Here is a 26,148-nt window from a genome sequence, read left to right on the forward strand (position 1 = left end):
GGGTGGGGGGACACGTGGGGGCGCCGTCTGCTCCGGAACGCAGGCAGTATGGGGGTGGGGGCTGCACTGCCAGCACTCCTTGAAGAAGAAAAGTGTGGCCGCAGGGGCCCAGGAGGCCCCGAGAAAGAGCAACCCTAAGCCCAAACCAGCTGCTTGGGGCTGCTAGGAACCACGAGGGGTATCTTCATGGAGGGTAGGGGGAAAGGGCCCCTCTCTTGCAGCCCTCAATCTTCCTTCCAGGGCCAGGCACCAATGACCAGGTGGGGGGCTGCTGTCTGGGCTGGAGGGAAGGAGGGAGCCTCTGGGGTAGGAGCTGACTCAGACCGGCCAGAATCCTCCAGGCCCAGACCCTCCACTCCGGTGCATTCCTGGCCACTTTCACCTATACCCCTCCCTACAAAGTCTAGCCAAGGAGGCTGGGACTGAGGTCAGGGTCCTGGAGCCAGACACCAACCCAGGCCTGCTCCTCCACTTACCTGCTTGGTGAGCTCCAGCAACTCAGTGCTCTTTAAGCCTCACCTTACTCACCTGTAAAAACAAAAAATAAAAAATAAAAAAAGAAAAAGAAAAATGTCATTCTTTTTTTTTTTTTTTTTTTTGTGGGGTTGCCATAAAGACTAGGGAGGACCACATGTGTCAATGTCTAGTCGCTGGCAGCCCTTAGGCTGTGTTCATGCCCTCCTCATCATTTCACCCTCAGTCAGGGGATCCTGAACTGGTAAAAGTTACCTGGAGAGTTGACCTGTGAGATCCCTCCCAGCTCTAAGGCTGAGGTACCTTTGGGGCATGTGTTTCTTGCCTGACACTCCCCAGAATTTGTGGCAAGATTGTAAGAAGGTAGACTGTGTAGCCAGAAGGCACTATGCCTCATAACATGCTCTGGCCCTTGGTTCCTGGAAGAGGAGGGGGCAGTGGGTCTAATGGCTTCCTTGGCTCTAAGACAGAGGCCTCCTCTGGAGCCTGGAGGCTTGCGAGAGGAGCAGACCTGGGCGTCAGAAGCAGGCACAGTGGGAGCAACAGCAACCCACCCCCCTCCCATCCCAGCTGCCACATCAGCACCCAAAGTCCAGACCATCAGACCAGCTACCTAGGAGCTTTCTTCTTGAGCTGATATGGCTGCTAGAGGAGCCTTGGAATCGTCCTGCTCCATCTCCAGCCCCCAGCCAGGACCTCTGTCCCACCCTCCTCTAGCTTTAGTAAGCATCAGGACCAACCTTGGATCCCTCCCCAGCTGTCCCAGGGCCGCCCCATTGAGTCATTGCCTCCTGCTCCCTCCCTCTCCAGCTGCCCACGCCTAGCCGCTAGCCAGGCCTCCTAGGAGCCCTAACATCTGGGGGGACCTGCTGGCAGGCACACATCCCCCCCTCCAATATGAGAGGTAAGTAAGAGGCCTCAAGCCACAGGCCATAGCTGAGCCCAGCACTACCGGGCACAGGCAGACAGACAGATTGGGGTCACGGTCAGGCCTTGGTTTATTCACTCCACATAGAACGTGTATTGTAGCTTCATGAAAACAGAGTGTATTGTCTGCTTCTGTGCTTCCAGCACTTAACGTAGGGCCTAGCATAGAATAAATGGCTAGGGGTCCCTGAAAGTGGTCACATTCCCCCTGTCCTCCTGAGGCTACCCATCCTTGAGCCAGATGTAAACTCAAGTCACAAATAGAGAGAGATTCAGAGGCTCAGTCTGAAGGAAAACAGAAAAGGCAGAGCTGCAGGATGAACAGCCCTGGGATGGCAAAGATGCAGATTGAAATGGGGACACACAGAGGCCTAGCGGGGAACACTGGGGGCTGGGCCTGGAACCAGCCCAGGCTGCTGACCACAGCAGGCTCTGCGGGCTGAGCTTGCAGGACTGAGCAGTGACTCATGGGGCCCATCTCTGTGGCTCTGCTGGCAGCAAAATCCACTCACCGCAACCTTTTCCTCTGAGATCATAAAATGGGGTTGAGCGTCCCTCCCCTGCCCCTTCCCCAGCCTTCCTTCAGCCTCCCATTCCTTGCCAACATGAACCAGTCAAAAATAAGATGGGGGCTGTTGGCCTCATAATGAGACCCAAAGTCATTGCCCTTACTCCACCCCAAACCTTGCACACTCTCTTCAGGACTGCCCGAGACAGCAAGGGTGACAATACTCCAGACTTTCCAGACTTCTCTTACTTTTGGCCTAAATAAATTCCAAACTCCATGCTGGCCTGGAAAACCCATCTAGATCACAAATCTTGTCTGAAACCGTCTCCTCTACCTGGAAAACCCATGCCCATCTCCCTTGGTCCCCATCTCCATCTCCTTCCTCCTTCAAGACCTGGATGCAGCTCAGGTCATTCTGAAGGCCATGTCCACCATCTTGCCCAGTTAGGTGGTGAGCCATAGACAAGCTCCTGACTTGCTCTCTGTCCTGCATCCCAGGTGCCTGCCTCTCCCCCAGCTGTTCTCACCTGCTTTCTCCCCCTCTATCTCTGACTAACCCTGTCTTCCCGGCTGTCCCACTATCCTTAGTTACCCAGCACCAAGCCCAGGAGCCCGTCTCTGCACTCCTCCTCTTCCTGCTATACCTTTAGTTGCCTGATTGTATGGATTTGATTTCTACCATCTTTCTAATCTAGAAATTCTAGAATGTTGTCTATGTGATCTCCCTCACAAGGAGCTGATTAAGATTACAGACCTCTGGGTCTTCATTGCCTTGCTGAGTCAGAACCTTGGGATAGGCCCAGGAATCTGCATGGGTTTTTTTTTAAGATTTATTTTTTTAAAAAGATTTATTTATTTTTATTTATTTATGATAGTCACACACAGAGAGAGAGGCAGAGACATAGGCAGAGGGAGAAGCAGGCTCCATGCACTGGGAGCCTGACGTGGGATTCGATCCCGGGTCTCCAGGATCGCGCCCTGGGCCAAAGGCAGGCACCAAACCACTGCGCCACCCAGGGATCCCTGATTTATTTATTTTTAGAAAGAGAGGGAATGAGGAGAGGGAGGGGCAGAAGGCAAGAGAGAGAGAGAATCTCAGGTAGACTCCCTGCTGAGCACGGAGGCTCAATGTGGTCCTCAGTCTTATGACCCCAAGATCACAACCTGAGCTGAAACCAAGAGTCAGATGCTTAACCAACTGAGCCACCCAGGTGCCCCAGGAATCTGCATGTTTGACAGCTCTCGTTGATTGTGACCCTAAGGTCTGAGAATGGCTGCCTGCCTTCTCCAGCCTCTTCTCATCCCTCTGCTGCTTGAGCAGAACAAGTCTCCTGTCTCTAGGCTTCCTTTCTACCAGTCCATCCTCCACCTGGGGTGTCATTCATTCCATCTGGCACCAACTGCGTTGGAGCTCCCTAAAGCTCATCACTGCCCACACCACTCCCCAGATCACAGTTCTCCCAGGCCAGCTCTCTGCCACCTCTGCAACTCAGCACTGTTCTGCCCGCCCCCCCCCGCCCCCCCCCCCCCGCCCCTTTGTGTCCCTGGCTGGTCTCTCCAGAGCACATCACCCACTGCTCCTAGCTTTTTGCCACATGTGCTCTGGGCATCCTTTGTTTATGCTGCTCTTTCTACCTGGAATGTACCCACCCAACTTTGCCTGTATTGTCTGAACCCCTACACACACTCACACACACACTTTCACATACACTAACTCCTAACAGAGGCTTCCCAGATCTCCTCAGAGCCCCACAGCTCCTGACCTTCCAGGCTCCTGGCCTTTAGAATAAGACCTGTAATGGCAAACATGTATGATTCCTTACTGTGGGCCATGCTGTATAATAGATTCTTCTCATTTTTTCATTTCATCCTGACAGCAAACTTCTAAAATAAGTATACTTGTTATTCCATCTCAGAGATGAGGACACTGAGGCTCACAGAGAGTACGTAACGTGCCTAAGTGCCATAGCTGGAAGCAACAGCCAGACTGTTAACTATTAGCTCCTATCACTGCTAACTCTCAACAATATGAGGGCAAAGCCCAAGTCTCTCCTCTTTTCTTTCCATCTTCCCACTCATAACACAGAGAAGGTGCTTGTTTTTTTTTTACCTTTATTAATTTTTTATTTTTTTAAAAGATTTTATTTATTTATTCATAGAGACAGAGACAGAGAGAGAGAGAGAGAGAAGCAGAGACACAGGCAGAGGGAGAAGCAGGCATCATACAGAGAGCCTGACGTGGGACTCGATCCAGGGTCTCCAGGATCACGCCCTGGGCTGCAGGCGGTGCTAAACTGCTGCACCACTGGGGCTGCCCAAGAAGGTGCTTGTTGACTATGTGAACCTTCAGTGTGGAGACCTCTTCATCTATAGAGATAGTAGGTTAGTGATTACCTAGGGTGGGGCAGGCAGTGGATGAGGAGTGATTGCCAATGGGCACAGGGTTCCCTGGGGATAACGAAAATGTTCTAAACTTAGATTGTGGGATCCCTGGGTGGCACAGCGGTTTAGCGCCTGCCTTTGGCCCAGGGCGTGATCCTGGAGACCCAGGATCGAATCCCACGTCGGGCTCCTGGTGCATGGAGCCTGCTTCTCCCTCTGCCTATGTCTCTGCCTCTCTCTCTCTCTCTCTGTGACTATCATAGATAAAAATTAAAAAAAAACTTAGATTGTGATGTGTGTTGCACATCTGTGAATATATTAAAAATCACTGAACTATACATTTTAAATGGATGAGTTCTGAGGTACATGTGTTTTATCTCAATAAAGATGGATATTTTCCTAAAAGTCCTTCAGCCAGGGACACCTGGGTGGCTCAGTGGTTGAGCATCTGCCTTTGTATCAGGGCATGATCCTGGGGTCCTGGGATCTAGTCCTGCATCAGGCTCCCCGCAGGGAACCTGCTTCTCCCTCTGCCTGTGTCTCTGCCCCTCTCTCTGTGTCTCTCATTAATAAATAAATAAAATCTTAAAAAAAAAAAGTCCTTTAGACACAGTGGGAAATTGAATTTGAATCTGGGACTGCTTTTAACTAAGGGTTTTGGTTCCTAGATATTTCTGGACCCCACAGTACCTGATTTATAGTGTAAACTCATAGGGTAACCAGCTCCCTTGAGATTGCCCTCCCACCTGCCATGTGCAGAGAACTTCTGTTTATTTGTCCTACACCTGCCTCCAGTTTTCCAGGAAGGCTTATCTGGTCCCAGTATGTGCTGGTTGCATCTTTGGGTACCTTGGGACCTATCGTCTGGAGTCTCTTTCCCTGCTGGCCTCCCCCATTTTTTTTTTTTTAATTTTTATTTATTTATGATAGTCACAGAGAGAGGGAGAGAGAGGCAGAGACACAGGCAGAGGGAGAAGCAGGCTCCACGCACTGGGAGCCTGACGTGGGATTCGATCCCGGGTCTCCAGGATCGTGCCCTGGGCCAAAGGCAGGCGCTAAACCGCTGCGCCACCCAGGGATCCCCTGGCCTCCCCCATTTTAGAGTGGACTCCCAGTTCTGTGACCCTGTGCCCATATAGTGGTCCCTGGACTGCCACTGCAGACCCTCTGCTCAGGGAACCATACTGGGAAGGGAGGAGGGAAAGAGGGCCAGAGAGCCTAACAGTCCTTCCCAGATATCCTCTGTTCTCTATCCTAGAAGCCCCAGAGCAAGCACTTGCAAGTTTTTACTTCCCTTATCAGATACCCCAGTCATCCCCCCACCCCTAGAACCCCTAGACACATGGACACAGGACACCCATTCATCCAAGAGATGTTTAATGTGTCTTAGGCTCAAGATACAAGACACAGGGCAGGTGCTAACCCCAGGAAATTTACCTGCCACCCAGTCAGCCCCCAGAGCAGCAGGACGGTGGCCCTGGAATACCTGGCTCCTTTCCTATTTGGGGAATGTCAAGGTGGTAGTGGCCCAGAGGCCACTATCTCCCCTCCTCAGGAAATCCAGACCCAGGAATCTGAAAGATACAGACTTGGATACATAGCAGCAGATCTTCAGAGTGACCCGTGTCAAGAAACAGCCCTGATCTGAAGCCTGGCCCAGCCCTGTGGCCTTGAACCTGGAAAAGGAAGAACTATGGCCCTGATAACTGGCAACAAAGGGAAGGAGATAAAGCAAGAATTGGACACAGGTTCCCACCATCCCCCTCACCCCAAAATTGGCTATAGGTAGCTGACCCAATAAGGCAGCAAAGCCTAAGGCTGAGGCCTGCTCCAGCTCCCACCACCCCAAGCCCTCTGAGGACCAGCCCCTCGAGAAGCCTCAGTGCCAGGGCACTGTCCTTGAGCTGGTGCTGGGGAGTGGAAAGGTCAGTAAAGGAGGGCAGGAAAGGTCAGCATCAGCTGTGGAATGATGCCCTTGCTGTGGGGGCAGGAACAGCTGCCTAAAGTGACCCTAGAGGGACCCATTGAGGAGAGGGCATCAGCTTCCCAAGGGGCTGGACGTAGCCCCAAGAAGTTCTGGACTGGGTCTTGAGCCAGGGTAAGGAACTTACTGAAAGGGAAGGTGGCAAGGATTAGGAGCAAGGAAGGTGATGAAAGGGTTCCTGTGAGGATCAGTCCAGGATACCCTTCTGACTCTGCCCCAAGGAAGCCCAGTTGCTAGTTCAGGCTCCTCTGGCCCCTTGTCAGGCTAAGTGGGTTCCTCTGCCCATTGCCCAGGGAAGACTTCCCATGGGAGATCCAGTCTCCTGCTCCTCCTTGAGTCCTTGGGCTACAGCCGGCCACCTTTGTTGAACTGGATGCACCAGTGGGAGTTGGCTGTGCGTGGGCTAAGATGGGTGCGGTCCTCATGTCCCATGAGGGGCTGCAGCTCTTGCTGCTGGGGGATGTCAGCGCTGCTCTCACTGCGAGAGCGGCCAGCTTTGGCCAGGCTTGGGGGAAAGGCGAAGCTAGGGCGTGGATCGTAAGGCAGATGGAAGGGCTGGGGCTCTTCAGCAGCCAGTGGGCAAGGAGGCAGGCGGGTCATAGTTGGGGCCTGGGTACAGGGCGGGGATGCCAGGCTCTCCAGGGACGAGATGCTCTGGTTCCAGCCTGCCTGCATGTCCACGGGCACAATCTTGGTGGTTTCCGAGGACACGTAGACTGCCAGATCTCCCTGCCCACTCTTCCAGGGTAGCTCCTTCTCTGCACAGGTTGGGGAGGGGGGGATGATTCGTGGGCTTGGGCACACCTCAAGGCTCCCTGGGGACAGAGAGTACATATGCACTCATTAGTAACACAGTGGAATCCTTCTCAAGTATAACCGCATTTTCGCAAATAATTCATTCCACATTACATTCATTCTATATTACATCCATTCTCTATTACATCCATTTGTGTGATTAGTTGATGAGGGAAAGCTCTCCACTGACTCCCAGCACCTGGCACAGGGCTGGGCACATAGTAGTTATTCAGCAAATACTGAAAATACTGACTAAACAAATGAAGAGAAAGCAAGAGAAATCAGGAGCCAGGCAGGAAAAAAACCTGTGATCAGTCCTCACCAGCTTGTAGCACTGGCTTTAGAGATCACATTCTGCCAGGCCCTGTCCCAGAAGAGAGAGAGCAGCAAAGGTGAGAGAGATCTCGAGGCTCCACGCCAAAGGCTTCGGTGCTCGATGCTCTGGGTGAGCACTCACCACAGCCCTTTAGTGGGACAGAGCCCAGGAGTGTGAGCTCATGCAAACCCCTTAGCAGGCGAAATGCTGTGCCACAAAGGGGACCTGAGCCGAGAGTCCCAGCACTGCTGGCAGCCAGGATGGAAGGCTGGGCCACTGCATGACAGGAAGTCTGAGGTTCTGAAAGAGGAAACTTGGGAAAGAGAAGCTCCCTGGCCACCTCCCACCCCTGCTCTCCAAAGTCAACACAATGCTTTGCCCGTAATAAGGTGCTCAATATGTGCCTGCTCGTTGATAAAGGTCCTGAGCAATCGATTACATTATGAAATGTATTGATGGTGTGATTGGAAGTAAAACCACCTCTCTTGAAAGACTCGTAATATTATATTTTAACAACCACCACCACCAAACTAAAACAACGAAATTCAGTCTTCACCTTTGGAGGATCCTTCATTGGTCTGAAAACTGTTAAGTGAAAGGAAAAAAATCAAGTATTTATCTATTCTTTCCTGTACGAACTATACCTCAAAGTAATGAAGTCACTGATGAGAGCTTTTTTAATAGAAGAATTGCTGGTAATGCAGACAACAAAAGAGATGGAGGGTATGACTGCTGTGCAGCCCCGGATGCAGTGCTGGGCCTGGCAATGACCATCAGCGGCTGCTAAGACTGGTGAACAGCTGATGGCGAACTTCACAATGCATGGGTCAGGCTACCATGTGAACCCAGCGATCAACAGTCACCTCACAGAAGAGAGACACCAGATGGGATGTGTTTCCTGATGTGACATGACACAAAGTACACCATCACTGCCTGTGAAGTATTCTTACCAAAACATCTAAACTGAAATCTGATGTAGATCTAATTACTGGTTTAAAGGAAATATAAGGCACAGTGAAAAAATAATGCTTTGGGGATGCAATCAGCAAAATCCGCACAAGGAAAGACTGTGGGACAAATAACCAGATTATTTCAATAAATACACTAGAAGAAGAAAAAGGAGGGGGGGGGACCTGTAAAGCAGGGTTTCTCAAACTTGACACCACTGACAAGATGGAACAGATACTTTGTTCTCAGGCTGTCCCATGTGTTATTTAGCAGCATTCCTGGCCTCAACCCACTACATGCAAGTGCACCTCTCCAGTTGTGGCAACCAAAAATGGCTCCAAATATTGCCGAATGCCCCTGCAGGCAAAATCACTCCATTACCACCCCCTTGAGAACCACTGCTGTAAGTTAAAAGAGACTTATCAACCAAAAGTCGTGTGTGGGCCTTGTATGGATTTTTATTTGAACAAACCTACTGCAAAAAAAAAAAAAATAAGATAATCAGGGAAATTTGAACACTGGATATTTATGATAATGATATTATGGTTATATATTTTTAAGAAGAATCCTTATCTTTTAAAGATATGCACTTAAGTATTTATTGATAAGGTGACATCTTATTTGAGATTGCTTCAAAAGAACCCAGTGAAGAGAGGGGCATAAGTGAAGAGATAGATGAAATAAGATTGGTTAGGACTAAGTAATTAGTGAAGCTGCGTAATGGGTAGATGGAAATTTACTTTATTATTCTGTCTATTGTATATTTTGCAATTTTCTATAATAAAACATTTTAGAATGACATCCGATGATGCTGGAGCCAACTAGCAGTGATATAAGTTAGGTTTCCACATATGGAAACACGTATATATTGTCTTTTATCCACAATAATGCTGTTTTGATGAATTTAGACTCCTCCTGTAGGCCAGGCTGCCACCCTCACTAGGGGCTCTACTTGAGGGCAGGTGTGCAGAGAGCATGGGTTGTAAGAGAGCCTGGTGTTAGATTTGCTTGTCACCTCATATACCTCACCAGACTGTAAAAGGAGGCAGTGAAGCAGTGAAAAAGCTGTAGGCTTTAGAGTCAGATGGGTCAGGTTCAAATTCTGGTTCTCCTGTGGGATGCTGTACAAGTCCCAAGTCCCTTTGGCTCTAGAAGCTCAGTTCCCCATCTTGGTTGTTATGAGGATTGAATCAGATCAGTCATGTCAGCTGTCTGATTATAAAGGAGATGTTCACTAAATGCTGGTTGGTAAATAAATGAGTAGGAAAAGGGAGTTGTCTAGAGGAAAGGCCATGAGTAAAGAGGGAAGACAGCAGCTGCACAGCTCCAGCCTGCCCTGGGGGGAGGGAGGCTAGGAGGACACCATTACCTGAGACCTTGCCCTCTTGGAGAACCTCATTGGTGGCCCGAGCCACAAATATGATCCCCTCGTCGTCCTCCTTCTCTGTCTCTGAACTGTCACTCTCCTCCTCCTCCTCAGACTCCACAGTTAAGATCACAGCAGCTGGACAGGGACAAGAACTGAGTGGGGATGGCCAGCCCAGTGGCTGCCTCTTGGTACCACATAACCCCAGGCCAGCTCCCTGTCCACCCATGCAGGACCCCATGGCTGCCAAAGCCCCCCACCTTCCTCTATTTCAGCACTGGCCTAGGGAGTTAGGGCTGGAGAGGAGGGAAATGGGGCTGCAGAGCTCTAGGACGCCACCAGGGAAAGCAGAGTCCTCAGAGCCAACAGGGTATTTCTACTTTCCAGCTCCTCCATCCTGTTCTCTCAGCCCCGGAGCCCATCATCAAATGAAAACATGAGCATCTGGAGAGGTGGAAGGCCCATCAATGCTCAGCTCATCCAAATTCCTGGTTTTGCAGGCAAGACACTGGGCCCCAGGGGCCACCCATCTTTTAAGCTCCCCCCTTCTCCATGACACCTTCGCCAAGTCCTAGGGGCTATAACCTGTAGCTAGCTACCAGATACCTGTCACAAAGTCTCTGAGAACTGCTTTGAACATGTCCAGCTCTGAAATCAAGTAAGCCTATCAGGTCCTTGAGGGGAGGAGCCTCAGCCTATGACACTGAATGCAGCACAGAGGAGATCCTCCAGCTTTTGGTTGATGGGCCCCCATCCTCCCATTCCTTCCTCAGCCCCACCCCTACCCCTTGCTTGCCTGTGTCCTGAAAGCCCAGGTCTCGAGGAGGTTTCCCATTTGTGGCCTCCGTATTAGCCAAGCCATCCTTCTGAGGGCCAAGAAAACAGACCCTAAGCCTCTGTTTCTGGCTCAAAACCCCAACACTGTTGTCTGATAGGATCTTTCTGATGCAGTGGGTAGGGAATCTGCATCAATCCCAGTGGTTCCATCAGTCATTGGCACCCTTGGCAAATAACCTGTGCCCCAGCAAGGGCTCTCCATGCCTTAGCCTGGACTGAATTAGGGACTCATGGAGCTCCCCCTGCCCCTGCTCCCAGGAACATGTCTTTCTGTTGCTGGATTCATTTCTGGTAGGAGGTCGTGCTGCCTCCCAGCAACTGACCAACCATGGTAAGAGACAGATCTTCCCCAAAAGGCCTCATTTTACCTTTCTGAGACTCCAGGAAGATGCAAAAGGGAACACAAACTATTGCACACACCAAGGCCTCAAGAATTTTCCAACTGGGGTCCCCCTGGGCTGGATTTCAATACTTGGGAGTTCAAAACTATGGGCCATCAGCCTCCAGCCCCAAACGGAAGTCCCAGAGAAAGCACGTGCCTTCTTGCGACCGGTCTTGCGAGGTCGTGGCTTGCTCTTGGTGAAGCAGATGTTGTGCTTGGTGGACTTAAAGGACTCTAGCCGCCGCTTCATGTTCTGCTGGAAGACTTCCTTGTCCTGCCGTTCCTGAGCATCCTCTGAGATGAAGTGGCGGCTGCAGCTGGCTTTGTACTGGCAATGACAGCCCCGCCCTGCCATGAGGCTGGGAGCCTTGGCCTCCCACAGGTACCCAGGCCACAGCACCATGGGCACCATAGGCCCTGCCAGCCCAGTTTTTCCAGAACTAGCCATTAAAAAACAAAACAAAAAAATACAACAGGAACCCAGCCAGACACTCTGTAGTCTCAATTTGCTGGGAGAAAAACTTATTTTTATCACTGAGCCCATTCCCCCAAATCTGCCTGTCCCTAAACTCTATTGCCCTTCCCAGTCCTGACTTGAAGTAGCAAGAGGCAAGAGACTCTGTATCTTGTCCCTTGGGGCTACCACGAGACTGAGGGCGACATTTCCTTCTTTGTACTTCCACTTAGGAGCCTGGTCCCTGTGCCTGCCCCCACCACACACACCCCTAGCTACACAGGATTCTCCCTCCATAAGGAACTCTCTAGCCAGCCATTTCTGTAAAAACTTTGGACTTCCAGAACTACCTCCTGACACCCTGGACCTTCTCAGTCCCAACAGCCATTTGCACCCAATTCAGGATGGGGGTCCGTCATCTGTTCCTTCCTACTCTTTCCTCACAAAGACCAAGCCCACCCACTACATACCTACCTAGACTGCCAAATAAAAGTACTGCCAGTTGGTCCCAATCATTTTATCTGGGCTCAAACCACTCCCACCCCTGCCAAATACAATGCTTTCCTATGCCTCCTATTTTCTGCTGCCCTGAACCAGTTCTAAGAGCTCCCTTCAAGTCTCTCATCTGCTCTCCTCTACCTAACCATCCAGAGGGACCCCTCTCTCCTGGGGGTGCAGGAATCCAGCTCCCTCATACCGCTCTCCTTGAACCCTGACCTCTGCTTTGCTCAGCCCACTCCTCCCTGCCTCCATCAGCTCCTGGCTGCCTCCCATTCCCACCCCCACCCCAGCACCTTCCTCCTTCCCCTCACCATGCCCATCCCCTACTTTTAAGCATGCTCCTGCCCATATTCCCCTGAAGAAAGCCTTTCCACTGAAGCACTGAAGCTATTGCTTCCCTTTTGCTGCCAAATTCTTATACTTTGATTCTGACACTTCCTCTCATACCCATTACTTTCTTTAATGCCAGAAATACAACTCCAGGACCCATGAATCCATGGTGCTGCCTTCTGCCTGGTTACCAGTGTCATGGCATGGCCTCTGGTTAGGCGCTGGCCTGACCCCTGTGCAGCATCCAACTGTTCTTCTGCCCCAGGCCTCCGAGACACTATCTGCTACTGCTCTTCTCCCCTCCTTTTTTCCCATGTGGATTCCTCAGTGTTGTCCTTGGCCCTCCTCTCTCCCTCCAAATGTTCTCTGCAGTGAACTATCCCTTCCCCTAGCTTCAGCTAGCCTAATGCTAGACCATGCAGCCATCAGACCAGCTGCATTTGAATCACCTGGACAATTTACTAAGCCCACAGATTCTTCGTCCCATTCTATACTATGAAATCAGAACCTCGAGGAGGTGAAGCCAGGAATATGTATTCTAGCAAGCTCTCCCAGGGGATTCTGATGTCACTAGGTGAGAAAACCTTTGACAATAAAGATCGCTTATAAATCTTTATTTCTAGCCCTTATCTCATAAACTATGATCTCATATTTGTAACTGCATACTAAACACTTCTGTCTCTCTCTCTGATGACATTTCTGTGAAGAATATGAGGAATTATGGATTATGTTATGGTATAACTAAGTGGATTCAGAACTAGTTGAGTAACCATATCCAAAAATGTTTTTGATCCATGTCAGTCTGGAGCCAAGCATGCCACATGGCTCTGTCCTCAGCTCTATCCTGTTCAACATTTTATGTTGATTTGGATGAATACAAAGTTAGCAGGCTTCGCAAATTTTCACAGGATATGAATCTAAACAGATATTTGGTGCCAGACATGGGATCCAAATAATGGAATGATGGACTAAATCAAGTAAGATGACATCTTGTTGTTGATAATCTTACTCCAGTGTTTTTTAATTGACTACCCAAGAACTGTACCCATTGACCAATCTGAGACACACACATCCATAGGTAAACCAATCATCACATATGTCCTGATGTGATACAATAAGAAATACATAGCATACCTACTGAATGTTCCTGAATCTGACCAGTCATCTAGATTTAACTATCAGGAAATACAGGGGATGGAGGAACACTACCACTGGTGTTACAATCAGCCAAATCCATAAATTGGGAAATTCTCTGAGGCAAAGTATCCAATTTCTTCAATAAATAAATAGCAAGTGGGGGGGAACTGTGTGGCTTAGTGGTTGAGCGTCTGCCTTTGGCTCAGGTCATGATCCTGGGGTCCCAGGATTGAGTCCTGCATCAGGCTCCTCACAGGGAGTCTAATTCTGCCTCTGCCTACTTCTCTGCTTCTCTCTGTGGTGTCTCTCATGAATAAATGAATAAAATCTTAAAAAATAAATAAAATAAATATAAATAAATAAATAGCAAGTGGGATAAAAGGAGAAGGAACTATTAGAGATTTCTTCTTTAATAAAGAGACATATTTACCAAATGCAAAGTGTAGACTTTATTTGGATCCTGATTTAAACAAACCATCTGGAAAAAAAATGTTTATGAATGCTGACTGGATATTTCATATGAGAAGGAATTATTATTTGTTGAAAGTGATAATAGTACTATGACTTTATATATATATATATAATATTCATATACATGTATACATACAGAGAGTGCCTGCCACATAGAGATACATATTGAAATATTTAGAGGCAATATGATACGTCCAGAGTTTGCTTTAAGATAATAAGGTGTGGGGACACTTGGGTGGCTCAGTGGTTGAGCGCCTGCCCTTAGCCCAGGGCATGATCCTGGAGTCCCAGGATCAAGTCCTGCATGGGGCTCCCTGCATGAAGCCTGCTTCTCTCTCTGCCTATGTCTCTGCCTCTCCCTCTGTGTCTCTCATGAATAAATAAATAAAATCTTTAATAAAAAAAAGATCATAAGATGTAGATGGGGTAAGGTGGGGGTACAGAATGCAACAAGATTAACCATGCATTGATAATTTTAGAGGACCTGAGTGATGAATACATGAGAGTTATTTTATTCTGTCTAATTTTGTGAATGAGTAAAATTTGCCTTAAGAAAGAAGTAAAAAAAAAAAAAAAGAAAAGAAAAGAAATAAAAACCCAACAGGTTGAATGAGACAGAGTTTAACAGCCATTAACTGAGGAAGACATGGGGATGTGGCTGACTACAAGAACAATATGGAGCCTCAGAGTAGTAAAGCAATGCTATGGGGATTCTGAGCAGCGGGAAGAGAATGGAAAATTCTAGAACTAGAAAGGTAAGAGAGCCCTATGCCATGACCTGGCCAACTACAACTAGAGCAGCATTCTGGGCCTTGTTTCTTATGACCAGAGAAGACACATCAGGGAGAGGAGATGCTGGCTTGAGGGAAAGAAGGCCTATGTGAAAGGGAACTGTCTTGAAACCTTTGAAGTTTATTCTGCAGAGCTGCCTAGAGTCAAATCAGGACCAAAGCCCCCAAATTAAAGAAAGCCAATTCTGTCTCAACAATAGAAACAACCTTGACTGTTAAAACAGTTGCCTTCCCATTTCAAAGAGGTTCAATGTAATGGCTTGCTGCCCCCTTGTGGAATTGAGGCAGATTCCCTCCTGGATGGGCTGGGCCTTCTGGCCCCAAAGCTTCCTGACCTGCACTGGACTAACGTTACCTAAAAGAGATGTCTGCCTTCCCCATGCTAAACTGGTCCCACAGGCTTCCTCAGTACTCCTGCTTCTGTCTCTGACCCCATCAAGACCCCTTCTGTAGTCTGTCCCCTCCTCTCCCCTTCAGGACAATCCCTCAGTCCTATGTGCTCCTCACCCTTACCACCACCCAGCTCTGATATGTTGTTTCGCTCCAGCCTCCCAACTGGCTCTCCCCATCTCTCACCTCAACCCTCCAATTTGGTCTGTGATCTGCTACCAGAAGAAGACATCTTTAAACAGTGCTTGTATCAGGCCACCCCTTTCTCAAAAAAAAAAAAAAGCTAAAAGTTATTACAAGATGGGGCCCACACTCTTCAACTGGCATTTATAGCTCTCCACTAGCTGGCACCAGCTGCCTCTTGAGCCTGTTTATGGCCTCCCCAGACCACCCTCCTCTAACTCATCACCCCCAACCCAGGCCCCACTCCACCCCCTTGAAACTTTTAAACCTTGCCTGCTCTCACCCTGCGGCGTGGCTTGTAGAGGCCTCCACAGAGCAGATGGTGCATCACAGCATCCTCACGGTCCCGGCCACTGCGCACTGTGTCAATCACCTGCAGATCCAGACACGCTCCACTGCCACTCTCTCTCCTGCAGGAGGCAGGCAACATGTGTGCTACGGAAGGGCCAGGAAGCACTGGCCAGGGGGAGGTCAAAAAAGCAAAGATGCCCACAGGTTTTTCCCAAAAGGGATGCAGAAAGAAAACCCAATAGACAGGGCTTGAGGAACTGGAAGGGGGCTCAAGGACTTACAGCAGGTTGGTGACAGAGGTCTCTGCCACAGAATTGCGGCTGGGCATAGAGGGCAGAGTGAGCCCTGTGGAGGACAAGATATGGCCTCCCTGCAGGGGCCAAGACAGAGGTCAGACGACTATCAGATGGAGGGTGGCCCAGACAGTCAAAGGGTAATAAAAGCAACATAATTAACACTTATTCTGCTCTTTATATATTCCAGGTACCGTGCTATGCACTTTACACATTGAATCCACAAAACTCTGTAACATAGGTATTCTTAATTTCTTACAATTGAGGAAACTGAGGCTCAGAGAGGATAGGGACTTACCCAAGGTCACAAGCCTGTAAGTGTTAAGAATTGAACTGCACCTGCTGGCTCTAGAGTCCAGCTCTTTCTCAGCTTTCTCAATTGCCTGCCAGACTCTGAATTCAGCATCAGGTCAGGCTGGTTCCTGCAGCTGACATTTTACCAGACCATGGAGTCGGCTGGGAATTCCCAACTCCCTGCTCAGGTCCTGCCTGCTTGTTACCCCTTCCTGCTGGCTACCTGCCCACCCACCACTCGCTGCTGGCCCACCTGGTCCACGAAGCTGATGGCATCCCGGATGTTGAGTCTATAGTACACATCCCAGATCTGGTCCCGGATGCGGTAGGCTGAGCGCCGCATCAGCAGCTGACTCAGGTACTTCTTGTCAAACTGCTCCCACCTACAGAGGATATCAGGCCCAGCCCTGAGTGCCATCTCCAAAACCCAGCTGGCCGGCCCTTCCTCAGATGGGGCAGGGACACTGCCAGCACTGGCCTGACTCTCTTGGTATGGGCCTCAGCCAGGGATAATCTCAAAGTTAGTACCTGCCCTTATGAAACTTATAGCATTACGGGCAAGCCTGAACTTACAGCATTACGGGCAAGCCTGACATTAAATTGAAGTAATTGCAAATAACTAAAATTGCAACCGTAACAAGAACTACAAAGGATAATTATAGAGTATATAGGGATTTGTCAGGGAGGCCAGTGAAGGCCTCCTTAGAGATTTGATGTCTATGGTGAAATCTGAAGGATAAACAGAGGTTAAATACCTGAGAAGGAAGCGAGGGAATGTTCTAATATACAGAATATGGGCAAAGGTCGGGGTAGCAGGGTGGGGGAAGCACGATGGGTTCTGAAATTCTAAACCAAGATCCATGTAATCAGCAGGAAGATAGTCAAAGGCAGAGCAGAGCATGATGAGGCTGGAGTCTGGCAGGTGCAAGACCACACAGGGCCAGGCAGGCCTCACTGGGAAGACTTGTCTTATCCTGAGAGTACTAGGATGCCACTGAAGGGCTCCTGGCAGAGGTCACCAAGCCCAACTCTGGCTGTGTCCCTTCTCAGAAGTGTGGCACATTCCCAATGCTGCCCTGGCTGGCGGGGCTGCTGCTGCTGAAGGAGCCTTGGGGGAGCTCCCTCACCTGTCCCTCCAGTAGTGATAGCCATGGTGCCCCACAACGTCCTCCACTGCAGCCAGAATGTGGTCAAAAGTCTAGAAGGGGGTGGGTAGGGGGACTGGATCAGGACTCTGCTCAAAATAGAAGGAAAAGAGGTATAGGTAGAGGGATGGGGTTCTGGTACCCACGTGCTCATGCAGCTCCTGGTTCAGGGTGGGTTTGTGATGCTCACTCCTCTTCACCTTCAGCCACTTGACCAGTGGCTTGATGGTTAAGCCCTATGGACAGGCAGCAGGTGAGCCCTGCCCTATCTAGTTCCCTGGTGCCTTTCTTTCCCCATAATTAGGCCTCAGCTTCTGTACCTCCACCTCACTACACTCAGGGTCTGGGAATTCAAGTCCCTATCCCCCAAAGAGAAGAGCCCCTGTCCCAAAGGCTCCATGCCTCCCCCAGGGCCTGCCAGCCCTCTCCCTACCCAGCCTCATGGGCTCTCCCACCTGCACAATGACTGTGAAGAAGACCACCACAATAGTGGTGGCCACAAAGTAGTCCTTGGCAGGGACCTTGGTCCTGTCCAGTAGGATGACGAGAGCGAAGGCCACAGCCCCCCGCAGGCCCCCATAAGACATCACCACCTGGTCAATCTTGTCCAGAGGGACCAGCCGGAACTGATTCAGCACCCACGTCTGCAGGACTACGCCTACAGCAGGAGGGAGGCCAGTGGGAGCAGGGCATTGGGAGTGGAGGACCCAGGAATGGATGGCACCAAGTATCTGGGCTAAGGTCTGACAGGGGTTGGGAGGGGTGAGCAATGGGGTGGGGGGGGCTTAGGAATTGATAAGGATATGGACTCAGACTGGGGGATGAGCTGGGGCAGGGCAGGAAGGAGAATGGGAAAGCAGAGGGTGCCAGCAATACCGAGGGCTCGGAAGAACAGGATGAAGAAGAGGGTGCCTAGCACCAGCCCAGAATCCCAGGCCCACTTAGAAGAGTCCACAGCTGAGATGCCAAGCAGCATGAAGATGACGGTCTCAGCGCAGCTGGCTAGAGTCTTCATTGTGTATTTGACAGCCGTGCGTGACTTATGGGAGATGTTGGCTTCCACATACTTCTTACAGCCCAGGCCACACATAGTCACCCTGGGAGAGGAATGGACAGACAGGGCAAGTAAGGAGGGATTGCAGCCTCTAAGGTTTGAGCATGCCACAGGAGGTGTTGCCCATCACAGGATATCAGAAGTTATTGCAAACTTCATCAGAGCTGAAGCCTAGGGAGGCATGGAGACTGTCCTAGGATAGCTAGTGGTGGGCAGTCTTGGGATAGGGATCTAAATCTCCAGGTTCCCATTCAGTGCCTCCTGGAGGAGAAGTTGGGAGAAACATGCTTTGACTAGCATTCTCTCTGAAGCACCTTTTAGAGTGCTGTGGCCATGACAGCCAGTGACCAGGCCTTGAGGTCTACTTCTAGCTCAGCCTATACCTCAGAAAGCACTTCAGGTAGAAGATTGGGTTCTGGGGTGCCCAGGGCAGTTCCAAAGACAGATCTTAAAGCATTACCTAAGGTTTATTGTCTCCCCAGGGGAGTCTGAGATTCCCACTACCACAGGGGCTCAGAGAAAACCTACTGCCTCCTCAGGGTCTTGCTTCTGTCCATGTAAGGGGCAACCATCTCCAATGCCCCCTCCCAGCTGCCTACATGCAAGGCTCCCAGGACTCACGCAAGAATAGCAGAGAGCGAGGCCATTTCAGCAGTGAGGTAGGCTGCATAGGCGAGGAGGAAGACCAGCAGTGGCTCGATGATGCGGACCCGCTTGGTGAAGCGTGTGGTCAGGGCCAGGAGGAAGGCAAAGACTAAGCCCACGGCTGCCCCGCCCAGACTGACCACAAACAGGGAGGCTGGGGGAGGAGTGGGTTGTCAGCATGACCCCTGGCCTGGACTCTACCCGGGCAGACAAGACTGTAGTCTGGCAGGGAGTGGAGGACAATGCCCACTGTACTCCCCAGGGGTCAGGATCCCAAAGCCAGGATCCCAGGAAAGCTCTTCCTTCTCAGGTTTTCAGGGCCCTATTTCTCCACAGAGGAGGGAAGGGAATGAGGCAACCCAACAGCCTTCTCTGTCCTGATGCAGTTGGGGGCAGGGATTCAGCAACCCAGCCATGAGGGGGAAATACTGACCGACTCCTTTCAGGTAGTCAGCAGCCTGTACGTTGGCAGAGCCCATCTCCACAAATGAGTTGCAGACCTTGTACAGCACCTGAGTGAGAAGAATAGAGTCAGGAGCAAGGAGAGGGAAGGCCCAACTGGGACTGCCAGGAGAGGGTGAAAGCTGAGGCTGTATTTCTTCCCCAGGAAACCCAGGGAAGGTCCCCAACTAGTCAGAGCATGGCAGTGGGGGTCAGGGAATGGCAGCCAACTGTGCACTCTCACCACGGTGACAGCATCATTGAGCAGGGACTCGCCAAAGACGATGATAAAGAGAGTGTCGTTGACGTGCACCTCCTCAAAGACAGCCAGCACAGCCACGGGGTCCACCGCTGAGATGAGGCTCCCAAATAGCAGAAAATCCAGGAAGCTGGCCTGTACTCGAGGGGCTTTTGAGGGATAGATGAGGGAGAGCAGTTGGTGAGGTATCCAGTCTCCCACAGCATTCCCTGTGACAAGCCCTGGCTCCCCCTCACTGTGGAAACAAGGATGCCCAGAGAGGACTTGGGATGGTGAAGAGAGCATCAGCCCACAGGTCAGGAGACTTGAGCCTAAGCCCTGGCTTTGCCACTTACCAGCTCTGTGATGTTGGCGCTGTCACCGTCACATGACTTCTCTGAAGCCATGTCTCCTCATCTGCCTACCTCACGAGATTGCTGCAAAATCAACCCAGGAGATGGCTAAGAAAGCTCTAAGTAACCTGAAAAGTTAAGGTGGTGCTGAGAATAAAAATTGCAACTACAGTAATAAGAACCACCAGTAGGTGGAAACTGGCTGCTGACTGGCTTTATTAGGGAGAAGAACAAGAGAGTGCTTTCTTCCATGCCTGTGGTTCTCAGCCTCAGGGATGTGACACAATTCTCAGCAGGAGAGGGAGGGGCCATCAATCTATGAGGGCTACGTATGGTAGGAAAAGCACCCACCATGCGGAGAACTTAAACATAACAGAATTTCTGTGGCCCTCAGTTTCCTCATGTATATATTGGGAATAACAACAGTATTTACTTCAAAAAGTTCTTTATTGAGCCAGAACCTCATACATAGTAAGCACCTAATAGATATTACTTATTATTGTTGTTATTATTATTATTGTCTGATGTCCTCCCTTCCCTTTCTGCCCCAAAGTGTTCACTCACCCATTTGGAAAACCAGGTTGGAGTCCACAAGTAGAAATTGAAAACCTCCCCTAGAACCTTGGAGGAAGTCTGAATTATCAACATTCAGAGTTGAATGGATTTGGGTACAGGTAATGAGGAAGAAGGGAGTGGAAAAGGCAGCCTGAGGGCAAAGAGCCCCAGTAAAACAGACCTCTCCTACTAACCTTGAACCTTTTATCAAACAATTTTAAGGGTCTCTATTTCCTCATCTATTAAGTAGGATAAATAATACACCAACAGAATTGTTAAAAAGAGTCCATGAGATAAGTAAAGAGAGAACACCCACTAGTGTAATGTATTGCATTCTGTGGATTTGTAATATGGATTTATCAATAATAATAACAGGGACTGCTGGCTGGCTCAATCAAAAGAGCATGTAACTCTTGACCTTGAGGTCATGAATTCAAGCTCCACGTTGGGTGTAGAGATTACTTTTTTAAAAATGTAGGGGAAAAAAAAATTTAGGGGGCCCTGGGTAGCAGTTGGTTGGGCGTCTGACTCTTGGTTTTATCTCAGATCCTGATCTCAGGGTCTTGAGACCCAGACCCACCTAGGGCTCCGCGCTCAGCTAGGAGTGTGCTTGATTCTCTTCTCCCTCTCCCATCCGCCCCCCGCCACACACAGCTCATGCATGCACACATGAGCAATCTATCTCAAATAAATGAATGAATCTTTAAAAAAAAAAACTTAAGGGGGCGTCTGGTTGGCTCAGTGAATGAAGTATGCAACTCTTGATCTTGGGGTTGTGGGTTCAAACCCCATGTTGAGTATAGAGATTGCTTAAAAATAAAATCTTTTTAAAAAGTTAAAAAATAAATATTAATTTTAAAATTATAGTAGTAATAGTAAACTACCCTGATGTGGCCTGGGGAGAGCCAGGATGATTGATCCTCACAGAACAGTGAATTGTGTGCCTCAGGGGAGCAAGGCTGGCAAGTGGCAGTGTGGTAACAGAGGGCAGGAGGCAACAGAGTAGTAATGCAGACTTTCCAGCCTCGGCAGCCCACACACAGCTGGGAGCCAGGCCTCTGCTCAGCTGTCATGCTGCAGAAACCCAGACCCAACTGGCAGAGACCTAAGTGAAGGCTGAAGGCCCATCTGGAGTGTTGCCTTGAACTCCGGGTGGGAGGGACCCAAGACAGAGCTCTCAGGGCATGGCTCTTGCCAATATGGGATCTCCAGAGCTGGAGAAGAGAGTTAGGTGATGAATCTGGCAAAGCCTCCATCTGCCAGCTCAGGTCCTAGGGTCACTTACCCACAAATCCAGCCTGCTGCAGACCCCAGAGGGCAGCACCTGTTGTGAAGGCATTCCAGAGTGTGCCCACCACGGCATAGGTGAGGATGGCACCCAAATTGTCAAAGAACAGTCGGCTAGGCATGAAATAGCCTGAGTCCAGCACAATAGGAGGCAGTAGGAAGAGGAAGAATGTGCCTGGCTCCAGCTGGTACTCAGCTTTCTTAGCCACAGCCAAGACAATGCCTCCAAGCACCAGTCCCAGCAAAATCAGCAGGCAGCTCTCAGGGACCAGCGATGTCACCTTCCGAGACAAGTGAAACACTACAATGCAAGAAGAGGGCAGGATGTATCAGCTTAATGGTCACACACACACACACACACACACACACACATGCCTATAACCTCCCTGTCTTAGAACGTTATCCAATGTCAGGAACCCCTGACTCTGGGACCAAGGAAGGAGAAAAGAGAAGCAGACTGCTAGAATCTCCAACCTGCATGGCTACAAACCTTCTACTACAGCTAAAGTTGTCTGTCTCTTGGTGCTTCCCTCATGGTAACCTAGGCTTGCTTGCTCTTTCCATTTCTGGAAATGCCCGCTCATCTCTACTCTCATCCTCACCCCTCACCTCTCCTTTCTCTGATCTCCTTTATTCATAGCTATGATTTGAGCCCCAGCAAATGTTAGTATATTTTTATAGCTATAAAAATCAGGGCCTCAAAAAAAAAAAAATCATGGCCTCTAGAGTCAGGCTGCCTGGGTTTGAACACTGGCTCCTCTATTTACTAGTTCTGTGACCTCAGAGTATATAACTTCATCTGACTTTCAGTTTTCTCATCAGCAAATTAGGAATAAAAACAGTAATGATCTCATAACATAGAATTGTTGTGAGTTTAAGTAAAACAATCTACTCAATAGCACTTAACCCAGGGATTTATTGTAAGCACTCTTACCTAATATATTGTGTCCTGCCTCCCTAACTAGACCAAAATGTATATTATACCTCCTAGCAGCACTGGGGACCTCCTAGCCCAATATGCTTTTCATTATATAGGCTCAATTAATAACACAATAGTTTAAAAAACATTGGGTTTAGCAGTAAGAAGATCTCCAGTTCTTCTGGCTCCATCAGTTTCTAATTGTGTGATCTCAGACAATTTATTTAATTTACCTGAACTTCAATTTCTTCTCCTGTAATATGGGAAAAATACCTTTCACACAGGAGGAGGATAAAATGATATAGTGTGAATGTGTCTAGCAGAATATCAGATATATAGTAGGTTCTCAACAAATGTTAATTAAAAATGATTCTGGGGAAGGGATGCCTGGCTGGCTCAGTCAGTGGAGCATGCAACTCTTGATCTCAGGGTTGTGAGTTCAAGTTGTATATAGAAATTACTTAAAAATTTAAAAATCATTAAAAAAATGATGGGGGGAAATAATGCAGACCTGTCTCCAGGAAAAGAAGAGGAAGTATGAAATGGGTTTCTGGTGTTATCGCAACTCTTCTTTGCCCACTAAAATAAACTCTTTTGGCTTTCCCCCGGGCCCTAAAATCCTGAGTAAACACCTCTCCCCATACCTGGAGTGGCAGGTAGTGGAAGTGGCCTCCATGTTAGCCTATGTGAGACCCCCATGCCAACATAGTGCCCTTTGGAAGCTGTCCCCAAAGGGCTTAGAGCAGTTCCTGGCACACAGTGGGATCTACATAAATATTTATGGAATAAAAGGGAAAAAGAACCTGCTAGCAATAAAGCTGAGGGAAGGTATCCCTGAGCATCCTACTGATCTCTTCCATTCTCTGTGAGGATGTGTGTGTGTGTGTGTGTGTGTGTGTGGCTAATGAAGAGGCTCTCTTCTACCTCCAGAGGAGATGATATCCAAGCTAGGCAACACACTATAATTTATGGGGGAAACTACAGCTGTTGCTATATAAACCCTACATAGATAACTTTCCTGCAACCACTAAGACTCCTCAGCAAACCCAATTCTTGGTCCCCAAATCTGGGCTCCTATCCCTTACTCTCATTGCTGGCAGGCCCTAAGGTAAATTCAGTTATAGATTTGCCCACACTCATCCCTATCTTTGGTTCCCCTCTCCTCTCCTTCAGGGACTCCATTGCATCCTCACTTCCAGAGCATGCATCAACCCTAGCACTGCAATCCAAAACCCACCACCAAAGCCTGTCCTTAGGCAGAACTAGACTCCGTAAAAGCATTCAGGCCCATTTTCCATTATTAATGGGCTGTCAGAACAGAGTGGAAAGTTCTGTTCTGCCCAGCAGCACCCCCCTCTCCACCCCAGCAAAGTCCCTGGGGGAGTAGAGGGGCAAATTCTAAGCTGTGTGATTCCTACATAAAGACTGTATTGGTGAGACTGGAGTACAGGCTGTGCCAGCATAGCTGGGGAGTGAGTAGCAACGCTCAGCTATAATTAGTCACCCCCACAGCAGAGCCTGAACAACAGGGAGAGGGAGGAGGGTCTCTGGTGGGAGGAGGGACCACTGGCTGCTCAGAAGTGGGGAGGAAGGGGCAGAGGCAGGGAAAAGCAGCTCTATTCAAGATAAGGAATGTGAAACACAACCTTCAATGTTGTGCAGACTGAAGGAGGTCAGATGTATGAAAGCACCTAGTGTAGGCAGCACATAGTAAGGGAGGCCCTAATAAATGGAAGATGTTTCTTAACCCTGAAATGTAAAGAAATGTAGACCTGGATTATGGTGGGGGTCCTGTTAAGCACACCTAAAGAATGGTGTACCTCTAGGAGAGCAGAGGGGGGCTAGAGGAAAAGTGGTGGTCTAGTATCCCAAGAGAGTGGACACTTGTATGTGATCTCCTGGGAAAACTGCTTCCTCAGGTCCAGGATGCCTGGCTTTGCTGGAGAACACTATCCCTACAATTCCCCACACATCCCTGTCGCTGACAGAGGTTTCTAGGAGCCTGGAGATTGGTGAAGAGGCCAGACCGAAGGGCTTAAGGGCTTACAGCAAAGGGAAGAGGGGAGCAAGAGGGCAAAGGAGTCTAGGGATGAGGCTAGAAAGAGCTGGGGCAGCCCTCAGAGAAGGCCAATCCTCAGGCCTCCCCCGCGGAAGGGGGGAAGGGAGAGAGGGCGCAGGAACTCTGCGAGAGCCCGGATTTGTGGAATCGGAACCTGGGTCCCGGCCCTGTGCAAGAAGCCGGCCCAGATCTGGAGACTAGGGGTTGGGGGCGGGTCCGCTGCCGGCCGCCGGCCTGGCGCTGGCACACACGCACTCACCGATTTTGGCCAGGCTGGCCACCAGGATCCACAGGGCTACCAGGTAGGGCGCCTCCACCTCGTGCCACTGCCAGCGGAAGAGCGCCAGCCCAGGGGGAGGCTCGCCGGGCGACCCCGGCTCCCGGGTGGGCTCTTCGGTGGCGGCCGCCCCCGCCAGGGGCAGCCCGAGCAGCGGTAGCGCGGCGCGCAGCATCCTGCCGCCTGCCTAGTCGCCCTCCCGGCACCGCACGGCCGCCGGCCCCGCGTCGCCGCCGCGCCTACCGGCCGCCCCCGCGTCACAAGCACGTGGGGCCCGCTCCCCCCAATCCCGGCTCCGAAACCCCCAAGCCAGGTCCGGACTCCGAGACCGTGCCCCGGGCGTCCGGACTCTGGACCCCTGCTCCCCCCCCTCTAAACCAGTCTGAGCTCTGGAAACCCTCCAGGGCAGCTCTCCAAGTCCCGAAACCAATTCCTTCGAGTCCGCTCCCCCAAACCTTCCCCAAAGCTCCCCTACCCGGGTTTCAGAGCTGGGAGCCGCCGCAGCCCTCCGGAGGCGCGGCCGCGTCCCACCCGCCGGAGGCAGTAGCCCGCCCCGGGAGGGGAGGGGGCCTGTGGGGGCCGGGGGCCGAGCCCGAGGCGCGCATCTTGTCTTCGGCTAGGACAGACCCGCGGCCGGGAGCCGGCGGCTGGCACTGAAGGCGCGGGCCCCGACGCTCTCCCGTGCCGACGGCAGGGGGCAGTGCGCCGCCGCCCTCCCGAGCCTAGGACCCCCTTCGGGCCCCCGCCCAGACCAGCGCGGCGCACGCGCACTGAGCGCTCCCTGAAAGGACAAGGCTGTCCTCAACGTCCCCAGAAACTCCAAGGCCCAGACTGGGCCCAGGTCATTCGAGGCTGACAAGGAAGCTATTCCACTTTATCTCCCAAGCCGAAGAGCGCCCGGCCTCCCTCTGCGTCAAACTACGGGATATCTCCTCCCCTTTTCCATGAAAATAGAAGGGAACGTTATCTTCCTTCCCTCAACTATAAGAAAACCCAGCCTATCGATTCCCTTTAAACTGATAGAGAAGGATCCCTGGGTGGCGCAGCGGTTTGGCGCCTGCCTTTGGCCCAGGGCGCGGTCGTGGAGATCCGGGGTCGAATCCCACGTCGGGCTCCTGGTG

At 50.4% G+C, this 26,148-nt stretch overlaps 1 protein-coding gene across 8 annotated transcripts; it reads right to left on the minus strand.

The window, feature by feature from the left end:
• Positions 1 to 475: 475 nt before the first annotated feature.
• On the minus strand, positions 476 to 25,232 carry SLC9A5 (solute carrier family 9 member A5). 8 transcript variants are annotated; one of them, XR_005360225.1, is made up of 17 exons: positions 25,010 to 25,232; positions 21,771 to 22,073; positions 19,584 to 19,747; positions 19,332 to 19,410; positions 18,875 to 19,052; positions 18,076 to 18,296; positions 17,655 to 17,857; positions 17,346 to 17,435; positions 17,182 to 17,252; positions 16,308 to 16,437; positions 15,749 to 15,837; positions 15,460 to 15,586; positions 11,077 to 11,247; positions 10,497 to 10,566; positions 9,704 to 9,838; positions 6,403 to 7,090; positions 5,652 to 5,865 (listed from the first exon to the last, which is right to left on the minus strand). XR_005360225.1 is itself a non-coding variant. In XM_038538640.1 (16 exons), the coding sequence occupies exons 1-16, from the start codon at positions 25,200 to 25,202 to the stop codon at positions 521 to 523; spliced, it is 2,232 nt and encodes a 743-aa protein (XP_038394568.1). In that variant the 5' UTR covers positions 25,203 to 25,232; the 3' UTR covers positions 476 to 520. The 8 variants fall into 8 exon arrangements, 7 of the variants coding, with proteins under 7 accessions (XP_038394568.1, XP_038394566.1, XP_038394565.1 ...); XM_038538640.1 differs by lacking the exons at positions 5,652 to 5,865; positions 6,403 to 7,090 and adding an exon at positions 476 to 528; XM_038538638.1 differs by having other exon boundaries at positions 5,652 to 7,090; positions 18,875 to 18,917.
• Positions 25,233 to 26,148: the final 916 nt, after the last annotated feature.

This window comes from Canis lupus, chromosome 5 (genome assembly GCF_011100685.1).
Source record: "Canis lupus familiaris isolate Mischka breed German Shepherd chromosome 5, alternate assembly UU_Cfam_GSD_1.0, whole genome shotgun sequence".
NCBI classification, from domain to species: Eukaryota; Metazoa; Chordata; class Mammalia; order Carnivora; family Canidae; genus Canis; species Canis lupus.

Coding starts and splice junctions, on each gene's coding strand:
- SLC9A5 (XM_038538636.1), bottom strand. CDS start 25,202: ATGCTGCGCGCCGCGCTACCGCTGCTCGGGCTGCCCCTGGCGGGGGCG. Junction 17,858..18,075: donor CCTGTTCTTCCGAGCCCTCG/GTATTGCTGGCA, acceptor CTCCTGCTGTAG/GCGTAGTCCTGCAGACGTGG. Junction 10,567..11,076: donor GCAAGACCGGTCGCAAGAAG/GCACGTGCTTTC, acceptor CTTGGCCCTCAG/AAGGATGGCTTGGCTAATAC.